This window comes from Trifolium pratense, linkage group LG2 (genome assembly GCF_020283565.1).
Source record: "Trifolium pratense cultivar HEN17-A07 linkage group LG2, ARS_RC_1.1, whole genome shotgun sequence".
Lineage (NCBI taxonomy): Eukaryota > Viridiplantae > Streptophyta > Magnoliopsida > Fabales > Fabaceae > Trifolium > Trifolium pratense.
This window is the reverse complement of record NC_060060.1, coordinates 14,134,091-14,147,182: the sequence shown is the minus strand read 5'-3', so window position 1 is coordinate 14,147,182 and position 13,092 is coordinate 14,134,091. Positions and strand designations below refer to the sequence as shown.

The window sequence follows — 13,092 nt, the reverse complement described above, 5'->3', positions numbered from 1 at the left end:
ATAGTTACCTACATGACCATTAATACAAAGTTGTAGCGGATGCTATATAAAATTTTCAGTTCAGAAACCCTAAACAATGTACTGATATAAAATTGCTTCGTAGTAAAAACCTATTTTTACATAATTCGAAACAAGCAATTATAACAATAGGATTCAAAAGAAGAAAATTAATGCACCATAACAAACTGAGACTGTATCAATAATAGGGATGGATTAAGTACAGATCATGAGGAGGCTGAGCCTAAAATTAAGTTTGATAACTAAGATAAACCCTAACATTAAGAACTATTTGTAACAAATAGCTGTGATTACAAAGTCTCCTAAATTCATAATAAACTGTTAAGAAAATTATTCTATTGCAGTAAATCCTAAGCTTCTTCTGCCTCCATCATCTCTACGCAACCTCCTCATCCTGAATAACATAAACAAAGCAATAAAATCAATTATCAACAAAACAATCAATATAACAAAAAATTAAAAAAGCAGAAAGCAATTAGATGAATCTTACATCATCATCATCATCATCATCTTCATCATTCACTTCTGACTTTGACTTGTCAGATCCCTCTTCCTCGGTCTTGCCCTCAGACTAATACATCAAAATTATTTCAATCAATAACAAAAGAAAATTAAGTAAAATCAGAACGCTAGAAAATTACAGTTGCAGAAATTAATATGGAGAAGAAAAAAAAAGAGCAAATACCAAGCCAAGGTTGTAAGCACGAATAGCCTTCTCGTACTCTTCCTTCTTCTTCTCAGCAGTGGCCATGTACGGAGCCTTGTCCTGAAATACGCAAATCACAAAACAATATCAGAATCAGAAAGCGAATTAACATTTCAACAATTTTCTTCAGTGAACCAGAAGCAAATCACTCACCGCAGCAGTCATCAGCTTCCATTCTTTTCCGCCAGCTTTCCCAACCTAATCGAAATTCACAGTAAATCACATGAGAAAACTTGAAACAACATCAAAAATACACAAAATTAAAATCTAACACTAGATCGCAAAACTAACCACAGCGACGGATTTGTTGTTAGGATTCTCCTTCTTGAATCGCTCTCTGAATTCAGACCTAAAAAATAACAAAAAACAAGTAACTAAAATCAGAATCAAATCGAACTTCACCGTAATAAACACGTTCAATTAAACTAGCTAGATTCGAACAATTTTAAGCACCGAAGCTTACATGAACACGAAGAAAGCACTTGGAGGCCTCTTAGGCTTGTTTGGATCCTTGTTAGCTTTCTTCGATTGCTTAGTTCCAGCTCCAGCGCCCTTGCGCTTCAACCTAACAAACAAAATCAAAAAATCGAACACATAATCAAAAAATTCAGATCTAACAGATTAAAACACGATACTGAATCTAACTATCGGAAGAAGAAATTCACCGGTTATCAACAGGTTTGGCATCGGAAACGGTTTTCGTCATGGTGATTGAAGTTGGAAGAGAGAAAAACGGTTACAGAGAAGAGAAAGGGTTTTGGAGAGTGAAGTTGAATTGTGAAGAATGAAGAGCGTGGGGTGCGGTTTTTGATAGTGAGTGAAAAAAGGATAAGGAGGGAAAATAAAAATTGAAGCACGGGTTTACGCGGGATATTGAAATTTTTGGACACGTCATCGATCCGTGTGCTCTCGCGGTATTAGCTATTGTGTTTTCTTTGTGTGTGTTTTTGTGAAGAAGTGAAAGTTTTTGAAGATTCAGAGTTGCGAAGTGTGCACGTGTGAGGGTCGTGCGTGTGATATTTGGGTTAAATGACTATTTTGTGTTTTGGTTTCTTGGGAATTTACGGATTTGTCATGTGAGTTTGATGTCTGCCCTACTCGAAATTAGCGACACTGCTTCAAGGTTACGCTGGTAAAATCGGTTTTAAGATATTTTTCGTAGAATTTTTTTATTTTTTTTTACGAAATCGTAGAATTTGTTATAGCACAAAAATATATGTGATGAAATTATTTGATGGTTATTGAGTTTTTACTGTAATGAAATTTATGAAATTTGAGTCTAATTTTTGAAAGAAAAAAAATTATTATATTTTATTTATTTTACTATTGAAATTTAATTATTAGAGCTTCTTCATTCGAGAATATGAGGATTAATAAAAAAAAATTATATGTTGTTGTTTTTCATCAAAAAAATAATTAATTGTACTGTTGTATTGAAATGTGTTCCAATAGTCTAATTGATAATTATAAGTTTTTTATTAATAAGAGATACTTTTTCCGTGATAATATATAAGCAAAAATTAATTTTTTAAATTTATTGTATATTTAATGTATCTATCTTATAGTATAGACCAGATACATTAAACATGTAATGAACCTAGAAAGGTGGTTTTTGTTTATATATTGTCACGGATGGTGTAATTATAAGTTATTGATCTGCTTTCATATCTCTATATGTAAAAAATAATAATAATACTAACAAACAAAGATTTCATTCAAGAGGTTAAAAAAAAGATTTCAAATTCAAGATAAAGGTAAATAATTTTACCAACAAATTATTGGTTTATGAGATTGATATGTAACTTTTGTGTATGGAAAAAATTCGATTAGGAGATAACTCATCTTGTGTGTCGCATATGTGTCTCGATAAGGATTAATCATCTTTGAATGGCGATGAAATCTTTATACCTATAACATGATAACAAAAAAATATATTAAAGAAAAAATGACGAAGATTAGTTTACCGGTAAATTAACTTTATTCTAAATCGATTTTTCTTTAATCATTTTTTTGTCACTATATTATAAGTATAAAGTTTGCACCGCCTTTTGAAGATGAATACTCTCTATCGAGGAACATATGTGACACGCAAGATAAATTGTCTCCTAGCCGAATTTTTTCCATACGCAAAAGTCACAGATCGATTTTGTGGGCCAATCAACTTTGGCAAAAAAGTTTACTTTTACCTTGAATGAAATCTTTGTCTATCTCGATGTTTTAATTCATATGATTACGGTGGATTTTGGATCTAAAGTAAAGGCTCAACATCGATTTAATTATACTTTAATCTAAAAAAATGATTTTAAACAATAAGACTATAATGACCTTTGCATATGACGATGAATGCAAATAAGCATAAAAGAAACATTACCGTGCATTGTGAGTGGGTTATCGATAATAGGGGATGGAAAAAATGAGAGATATTACCTCTTGAGGAGTCATCAATAGGATCGTTGAATATCAAGCTTATCAAAACATGGATAAATGTGATTGATATGCAATTGTCGCGTCTTGATGTCAGATGAAAGGTTTTGCACGGAAAAACCTATCGACGGTGGTATTTGTGATGAGAATAGATTACGGTGTATGGAAACTCAGGTTTGTGCTAGAGATCTAGGGTTCATCTGTTTTTGAGTTGAGAATCTATCTACAGATTTGATTTATATAGCAAATAAGATAAGATTAGTAACTGCAATATTGGCACGTGCGATTGCGCGTATTGACTTGGGCTTGTTTTGGTGATGGGCCATTTGTATCAACAAATGATTTGGGTTTGTTCTCAAACTTCAAACATTGGTATTGCTTTAACTCAAAAAATACTCTTACAAATGGTATTCATTTTGTGTTTGCTAAAAGTGTATCAAACATATGAAAATAGCCACAATCTCAACATAAAAATTGCAAACTTTCAAACAATTTTTTTCTATGTATTATGAACTTATTTAAGGAAGAATGATGATTTATTGTCTTTTCCTTTAGACAAATTGTACACTAGATACAAGTATTATTTAGTAACACACAAAAAATTTGTGATTAGATTATGATAGGCACTTTAATAATTTTAATGAAAACTATTTAAAGTCCATTGTTCATTTTTTTACGAAGAAGATGTTAGTTTATAATTCAAATGTTGCAATCTACTTGTGTTACAAGATATAGTTAGTTTTAAGTGTTTGTTAAGTGTTTGTTAAGTGTTGTGTAACTAACTCAAGCAGTTAGAGTTAGTTAGAGTGTTAGTTTGTAGTTATTAGTTTGTTAGCTAATAATTAGGGAGTTTGTTAGAAGTTACAAGTGTGTGTGATCACTGTCGTTTCGTGATCAAAATAAGTTTTTAATTAAGAAAAGTAGTAACAAGGTAGTTAACCTTGGTCGTCTCACAAGGACCTCTAATTTAATAATTAGTAAAAATAAGAACAATGAATAACACAATTAAATATGAGGTTTTGGGTTTGTTTAGATCGAAAGAGTATTAGAAATTCAATTGATAAAAAGACGATCAATCCATTGGTTTTAGGAAAACTTCGTTATGATTCTATCCTCGGTTCACATAAAATATTGTTTATATATTCATGCCTTGGTTGGTTTATAAGACCGATTATACAAGCGATAAACAGTTTATACGAATTCATTCGATTAAGCAAAGAATGTGTTCAACTAACCATGAGTAGTGAACAAGCATCACTTAGAACGCGGTTTGTATCATGACAGATTTCGACCAACCCTTTTTTGCTAAGCGCGAAAAAACCTATATCAATTTCTATTCGAACTAGTCATACAAGCGATGAATCAATCCGAAAAGTCTCACAATATATAACTCAAAATAGAGATTAAGCATCACTATATTCAAGTTTCATAAATAAATAAAGAGCATGAATTGATAAGAGAAGACAATAAATAAATAAACTGAATTACTATTAAGAATTGAACCTCAAGAAGTCATGAACGATGTTCCCGTATACCAATGGATCAACCTAGGGTTGCTAGTTCTCCATGAGAATGTAGCAGCCTTTCTTTTCTATTTTTTTGCGTGAAATCAGAATTATCAAACCCTAGATGTGTTTTTGCTTAAGTACTCATAGAAAATTGGGCTTAAAAGCTACGGGTCGAAAAACATAAGTTTGACCCGAAATTACATTATTTTCATAAAGTCTGGAACATAAACGTAAATATTTGACTGCGTTGCGCTCCGAACTGGGTTCTGGCCTTAACATGAAAGTTGTAGCTCTTTCTCTTGTCTTTCCAACGCATATTCGCACACCTCAATCCGATACTCGTAGCTCAAGTTATGACCTGCGGACTGAGAAGGATCAATATGTCATTAAATACGAAAATTGGTCAAATAAATTCGTTAAGGCTCAATTGTGACCCAAAACTTAGAAACATAATAAAAACTCGATATTATTGTAGAAAGACTACTAATATGCTAAATTATAATACTAGAAAATATGTGCCAAAATGCACTGATCAAATTCCCCCACACTTATTCTTTTGCTCTCCTGAGCAAAACTCTATAACAAAGCATGCTACAATCATCACAAGCAATCAACAAATTCTAGGATTCAAGCTTCCAACCGTGGACTGTATTTCAAAGATTGACATAACTCTTGTATATCAGCTGTCAACGATAACCCTGCGTGTGTGTGTGTACTGCCTATTACTTTTCAACCAGAGTCATGACATGATCCTTCTCGAAAATACACAGTCAAGATACTAAGCTAGCTTTTCCTTTCTTACAATTCAGAGTATGGGTCCGGATTTCAGCTTGGGGGAAAACTGCACTTTTCATGTTCTCACAGGCGATTTGTTTTAGCGCAGGGACACCACTTAAGTTCATTTTAGTTATGCTTTAGGTGCTACTCTACCTTTTCACCTGACGGGATCTCGTTTGTTGCGAGTCCAACCTGTTACTCTGAGTAGAGCACCCTACACAGCATTTGTTCCTCCAGTTTTAGGCACAGGAACTCCACATATATCTTATTGTTCCTCCAATTTTAGGTACAGGAACTTATATTATTATCTTATAGAAAAGCCATGAAGTGTCCCATCATTTAATCTAGCCATGATCCTGCAATCAAGTAATCTAGCTTTTCCCCCAAACTTAGTCTTAGTCATACTTCTGCATCAAATTCAGTACTCAAATAACTTAGGCTAATGACTGTGTATTTTAAAGATTTATCAAGCCACTACTAAGTTTGCAAGTTTTCAGCAGTTGTGCATTAAGGTGCAAAGATTATCATATCCAACATGAAAACAAGAATTTCAAAAAAAAATTCACCAATCCTACAACTATACTACTCTAGCCCTAGAACATGTGACTACTCATAACAATTGCAAGCATGCCAGAACTGTTTTTATTCTATTTTTGTTTTTTTATTAAATAACTAAATGTAAAATGTCCCCCCCCACACTTAAATCAGACATTGTCCGCAATGTAACAATAAGCATAAAGTGATAAAAGGAAGGAACACACCCGAGGGATCAAGGTGGAATTGTAGTTGTAGCTTCCATGTCTGGTGGTTTTGGTGGAGGCCTTTCCGTACTACGAATGCACGAGACAAGAAAAAACAAATAGCAAGTGAACTTGGATATCAACAAAAAATCTGGTGGCTTAGGAGGAATAGCCAGCACATATGGTAAACCTGCACTAACAAAAACATGAATATCAGAAAATCCACATTTAGCTTGTGAGTCAGAAAAATTGGGTGGAAGAGATGCACAAATGATGAAGGATGGCTGCTTGTTGTGCGGCTTAATCAAAGGTTCCACCAACAATCTTTTTGCTATAGACAATGGTTGCTTCCGACTAAAATCCACACTTTTTGTGTTAACTTCAAGAGTTATTGAATTTGTTGGGATTTCTGCACAACTGGTTGCCGGAATCAAAATGTCTTCACCTAAAATAGCTGCATTGATCTCATGACAAATAATACAAACACCACATTCACAAGCAAAAATTTCAAAAGATTTATCTACTTCAAGAGAAGTATATAATTCATCTAAATCAGATTTCAATAAATTTTGTGGTGTAATCTCTTCCATGCATTCACTTGAATTTATGTTGCTTATTTTGTGTTCATCAACGGAAACAAGTATTGTTTCAATGGGCTCACTTGGAGTTTCATCAAGACTTGTATCACATTGCATTACCTCTAATAGTGCAGCAGGTTGTACATCAACATGAGACATCTTGTCCTCTTGAATTCGATGGACGGTGGAGATTATTTGTTCAACTTGATCAGTTTGGACTTTCATAACTTGCATATGTTGAAGAAATTGCAAATGATCTTCAGCCATTCTCTTATTATTTTCAGCCATCTGCATTATAATTTCTTCCAAACTAGGTTGTGGTTCAACTACCAATGAATCAATTTGCTGAAACTGTGGATGTGACCAAATAGGCTGTTCTTCAAGATGTGAATTTTGTTCTTGATAGTATTGTCCTTGAAAATTACCTACAAATTGGGTCTCACCACAAAGAGCAGTATCTAACAATATAGGACATGCATCACTAATATGAAAACTCGAAGAACAAATATTACACATCACAGTTGGAATATGATTTTGATAGCATGTTTGTTGTTTTCTTGCATCCAAGCAATTAATTATATAAGTCAACTGGTCCAATGAATCTTCCATTTTTTTTTATAGTTTTTTTTTTTTTGTCTAAATGAAATGAAGAGAAAAATAAAAAATTGAGTCAAATAAAATCTAAAAAAAAATAAAAATACCACCTAAAATCTCTAAAAATCAAACAAATCTATATATAATTTTTTTGGATTTTTTTAAATATATGGAAAATTCAAAAAAAATAAAAAGTGGTATAAACGAAGGAATTTCGCAATTTCAGCCTGAATTTTCGTATCAAAGATACGAAAGTTTTGTTCCTTGATTTTTTTCGGATTTGTGGACCAAATTTCGGATCAATCCGAGATATGAACCGAAAATTAATTATTTTTCAGCTTCACTACAAAATTCAACGTCAGAACCTGAAACACAACTAAAACTCACAAAACAAAATTGTTAGTAATGTTAGTTAGTTCTCAATTTTACTAATCCTAATCAGAGATCCCCGGCAACGGCGCCAATTTGATCACTGTCGTTTCGTGATCAAAATAAGTTTTTAATTAAGAAAAGTAGTAACAAGGTAGTTAACCTTGGTCGTCTCACAAGGACCTCTAATTTAATAATTAGTAAAAATAAGAACAATGAATAACACAATTAAATATGAGGTTTTGGGTTTGTTTAGATCGAAAGAGTATTAGAAATTCAATTGATAAAAAGACGATCAATCCATTGGTTTTAGGAAAACTTCGTTATGATTCTATCCTCGGTTCACATAAAATATTGTTTATATATTCATGCCTTGGTTGGTTTATAAGACCGATTATACAAGCGATAAACAGTTTATACGAATTCATTCGATTAAGCAAAGAATGTGTTCAACTAACCATGAGTAGTGAACAAGCATCACTTAGAACGCGGTTTGTATCATGACAGATTTCGACCAACCCTTTTTTGCTAAGCGCGAAAAAACCTATATCAATTCCTATTCGAACTAGTCATACAAGCGATGAATCAATCCGAAAAGTCTCACAATATATAACTCAAAATAGAGATTAAGCATCACTATATTCAAGTTTCATAAATAAATAAAGAGCATGAATTGATAAGAGAAGACAATAAATAAATAAACTGAATTACTATTAAGAATTGAACCTCAAGAAGTCATGAACGATGTTCCCGTATACCAATGGATCAACCTAGGGTTGCTAGTTCTCCATGAGAATGTAGCAGCCTTTCTTTTCTATTTTTTTGCGTGAAATCAGAATTATCAAACCCTAGATGTGTTTTTGCTTAAGTACTCATAGAAAATTGGGCTTAAAAGCTACGGGTCGAAAAACATAAGTTTGACCCGAAATTACATTATTTTCATAAAGTCTGGAACATAAACGTAAATATTTGACTGCGTTGCGCTCCGAACTGGGTTCTGGCCTTAACATGAAAGTTGTAGCTCTTTCTCTTGTCTTTCCAACGCATATTCGCACACCTCAATCCGATACTCGTAGCTCAAGTTATGACCTGCGGACTGAGAAGGATCAATATGTCATTAAATACGAAAATTGGTCAAATAAATTCGTTAAGGCTCAATTGTGACCCAAAACTTAGAAACATAATAAAAACTCGATATTATTGTAGAAAGACTACTAATATGCTAAATTATAATACTAGAAAATATGTGCCAAAATGCACTGATCAGTGTGACTTAAGGTGCAAGTATTATAGCTATATAATGCACTTGCATCTATTGTAAAGTTTTCAGTTTTTTGTTGTGAATAAAGAGAACAAACTTTCCCTAAAGTGTAATTCATCTTCTTCCTTTCTCTCTCAAAACCCTTCCTCCATTGTTGATCATTTTGCTGAGTTCATAGTTTTTTGTTCTACTGGTTTCTGTGCTCATTGGCGTGCCCAGAGCCTACCAGTTTGTGTGTGTGTGTGATTCATAGAGTAAGATTGTGTTCCAACATATGGTATCCAGAGCTCCTGGTTCTGATCAAGAAGTGATTCTTGCAGTGGTTTTTGAAGTGTGTTCAAGATTAGTGTATTCAAGATAAGCAAAACATTCATGATGAATCATCCAAATGGTCACTTTCCAATGAATCTTCCAATTCTGACCAGCAAAAACTATGATAACTGGTGCAAGCAGATGAAGGTAGTGTTCTGCTCTCAAGATATGTGGAATCTTGTAACTGTGGGTATGCCAACAATTGGAGCTCGTGCCACAGATGAAGAGAAGGAGACTCATAAAGAAACAAAAAAGAGAGATTACAAAGCCTTGTTCATAATACATCAGTGTGTAGATACAGATAATTTTGAGAAGGTTGGAGATTGTGAATCTTCAAAAGAAGCATGGGACATTCTTGCTCAATCATTTGGTGGTGCAGAGAAAGTGAAAGAGGTTAGACTTCAAACTTACAAAAGACAATATGAGTTAATTCAAATGGAAGATAGTGAAACTATCTCTGATTTCTTCACAATAGTCACAAAACTTGTGAATCAAATCAAGAATTGTGGTGAAGTGATTACTGCTAGGTCTGTTGTCTCAAAGATACTGAGATCTTTAGCACCAAAGTTTGATTATTTGGTGGCTGCAATAGAGCAGAACAAAGATCTAGCAAGCATGTCAAAAGAGGAATTGCAACCAATTGGAATCTCATGAACAGAGAATGAATGAAAGAGCTGCAGGCAAGACAAAAGCAGAAGTTGCATTACAAGCTCAACCTAACAAAGAAAAGAAAAATAAGGGAAAGTGGAACAATAAAGGGAGAGGTGGTCATAGCAATTCAAACAATAGAAATTCACAGCAAGAAGCTAGTTCTTCCAGTCATAAACAAGGTAATCATGGTGGCTATAGAGGTGGTAGCAGTAACAGAGGCAGAGGTGGCAAGAAGAAGTTTGATAAGAGTAACATTCAATGTTACAATTGTCAAAAATATGGACACTTTGGTGATGAGTGTTGGAGTGAAAAGAAAGAGTCAGAAGATAATGCAAGATTGGCTCAAGAAGATATTGGAGATACCTTGTTGATGGTGACAACTACTGAAGAAACCAAGTTCAAAGATCAATGGTATTTGGACTCAGGGTGTTCTTCACACATGACTGGTAGAAGGGATTGGTTTGTGAGCCTCAACAAATCAATAAAGAGTAAAGTGAAATTTGCAAATGACAGTGGATTGACTGCAGAAGGAGTTGGTGATGTGTTGATCAAAAGAAGAGATGGTAAACAATCACTAATCTCTAATGTACTTTACATCCCTGGTATGAAAAGTAATCTACTTAGTATTGGTCAGCTAATTGAAAAGAATTACAAAGTAATAATAGAAGATAAACTGATGAAAGTGCTTGATTCAAATAGTAGAGTAATTTTAAAGGCTCCAATGTCACATAATAGGACCTTTAAAATTGAACTCAATATGTTGGAGCATAGATGTTTGGCTACTGCAGCTAGTAAAGATGAATGGTTATGGCACTACAGGCTTGGTCACTTGAATTTCAAGGATATGTGTAACTTGCAGAAGAAGCAATTAGTGTCTGGACTGCCAGAATTTGAAATTCCAAGTGAAGTGTGTGAAGAATGTGTGCAATCCAAGCAGCATAGGAATAACTTTAGTAAAGATGCTGGAAGCAGGACTAGAGCTACTCTTGAGGTGGTGTACTCTGATGTGTGTGGCCCTATACAAGTTGAATCTATGGGAGGCAACAGGTACTTTGTCACATTCATAGATGATTTCAGTAGAAAACTGTGGACTTACTTGATTAAGCAGAAAAGTGATGTACTTGGTGTGTTTATCAAGTTCAAATCCATGGTTGAAAGACAAAGTGGTCACAAGATCAAAGTTTTAAGAACTGATGGTGGTGGTGAATATGTGTCAAAAGAGTTTGATACATTATGTGAAAGAGATGGTATTATACATGAAGTGGTGCCACCATACACACCTCAGCAAAATGGTGTTGCAGAGAGGAAGAATAGAACAATCATGAATATGGTGAGAAGTATGTTGAAAGGCAAGCACTTACCAAAAGAATTGTGGGGGTGAAGCTGTGTCTACTGCAACATACATTTTGAACAGATGTCCTACTAAGAAATTAGAAGGAATTACACCAGAAGGGTGCTGGTCAAACACTAAACCAAGTTTGAGTCACTTGAAAGTGTTTGGTTCTATTGCCTATAAACATGTGCCAGACCAGTTAAGAAGAAAGTTGGATGACAAGTCAAATCAAATGGTGTTGGTTGGTTATCATTCAACAGGTGGTTACAAGTTGCTTGATCCTGTGACAAAGAAAATTGTAGTAAGCAGAGATGTGATAATTGATGAAATTAAAGAATGGGATTGGACTCAAAGTGCTAAGAAAGATAATGTGAGAATCATGTTTGAAGATCAAACAATTGAAACTGAAGCACAAGTTCAACCAGCTGCAAACAGGCCACAGAGAACTAGAAATATGCCAGCAAGACTGCAAGACTGTGAAACAACACCAGATGATCAAGTGAATGATGAGGGTGAGATAGTTCATTATGCATTCCTTGCTGACACTGAACCAGTAAGTATGAGTGAAGCATTGAGTGATCCAAAATGGATCAATGCTATGATTGAAGAACTGGATTCAATAGAAAACAATGATACATGGTCTCTAGTGAGTTTACCACATGGCAAGAAGGCTATTGATGTGAAATGGGTGTTTAAAGTGAAGGTGAATTCACAAGGTGAAGTAACCAGACACAAGGCAAGATTGGTAGCAAAAGGATTTCTTCAAAAGGAAGGTATTGATTTTGAAGAAGTTTTTGCTCCTGTGGCTAGAATTGAAACAATAAGGCTAGTTGTTGGATTAGCTAATATCAACAACTGGTCTATATATCAGATGGATGTGAAGTGTGCTTTCTTAAATGGCCCTTTAGATGAAGAAGTGTATGTGAAGCAACCAGTTGGTTTTCAAGTTGATGGTCAGAAAGATAAAGTGTATAGACTGCATAAAGCACTATATGGCCTCAAGCAAGCTCCCAGAGCTTGGAACAAGAAGATTGACAGCTATCTAAGTGATATAGGATTCATAAAATGCACTACAGAACATGGTGTGTATGTTAGAAGATCAAGCAGTGATAACTTAGTGATTTTATGCCTATATGTAGATGATTTGCTGATAACTGGTAGCAGTGAAAGTGAGATAAGTAAATTCAAGTGTGAACTCATGAAGGAGTTTGAAATGACTGATCTTGGTCATATTTCATACTTCCTAGGGATTGAATTTTACAAGTGCAGTAAAGGGCTGTTGATGCATCAAAGAAGGTATGCAAGTGAAATTCTAAAGAAATTTGATATGCAAAACTGGAATCATGCAGTTACTCCATCTGAACCAAGGCAACAATTGTCAAAGAGTGTGGAAGAAGCTGAGATAGATCCAACAAAGTACAGAAGCCTCATTGGATCCTTGAGATATTTGTGTAATACAAGGCCTGACCTGGCTTATAGTGTTGGTGTGGTTAGCAGATTTATGCAAAAGCCTAAACTATCACACTTAGCTGCTGCAAAGAGAATATTGAGGTATATCAGAGGTACAATGGATTATGGAATACTATTCCCTAATACAGACAAAGGAAAGCAATGTGAATTGATTGCTTATACTGATTCAAACTGGTGTGGAGATGCAGATGATAGAAAATCAACTGCAGGGTACTTATTCTTGTTGAATAATGCTCCAATAGCATGGCGTTCTAAGAAGGAATCAGTAGTAGCCTTATCATCTTGTGAGGCTGAATACATTGCAGCATCATTGTGTGTATGCCAAGCCATCTGGCTAGTAAATCTAATGGA

General features: G+C 34.3%; 2 protein-coding genes across 3 annotated transcripts; one reads left to right on the top strand and one right to left on the bottom strand.

Moving 5' to 3' along the window:
- Positions 1 to 171: 171 nt before the first annotated feature.
- LOC123908189 (HMG1/2-like protein) lies at positions 172 to 1,546 on the bottom strand. 2 transcript variants are annotated; one of them, XM_045958742.1, is made up of 7 exons: positions 1,390 to 1,546; positions 1,188 to 1,289; positions 1,016 to 1,073; positions 878 to 922; positions 704 to 784; positions 509 to 589; positions 172 to 412 (listed from the first exon to the last, which is right to left on the bottom strand). In XM_045958742.1, the coding sequence occupies exons 1-7, from the start codon at positions 1,428 to 1,430 to the stop codon at positions 395 to 397; spliced, it is 426 nt and encodes a 141-aa protein (XP_045814698.1). In that variant the 5' UTR covers positions 1,431 to 1,546; the 3' UTR covers positions 172 to 394. The 2 variants fall into 2 exon arrangements, with proteins under 2 accessions (XP_045814698.1, XP_045814699.1); XM_045958743.1 differs by having other exon boundaries at positions 512 to 589.
- A 7,804-nt stretch (positions 1,547 to 9,350) lies between these two features.
- Positions 9,351 to 9,941, top strand: LOC123904237. Its single transcript, XM_045953925.1, has one exon. The coding sequence runs from the start codon at positions 9,351 to 9,353 to the stop codon at positions 9,939 to 9,941; it is 591 nt and encodes a 196-aa protein (XP_045809881.1).
- The last annotated feature ends 3,151 nt before the right edge of the window (positions 9,942 to 13,092 follow it).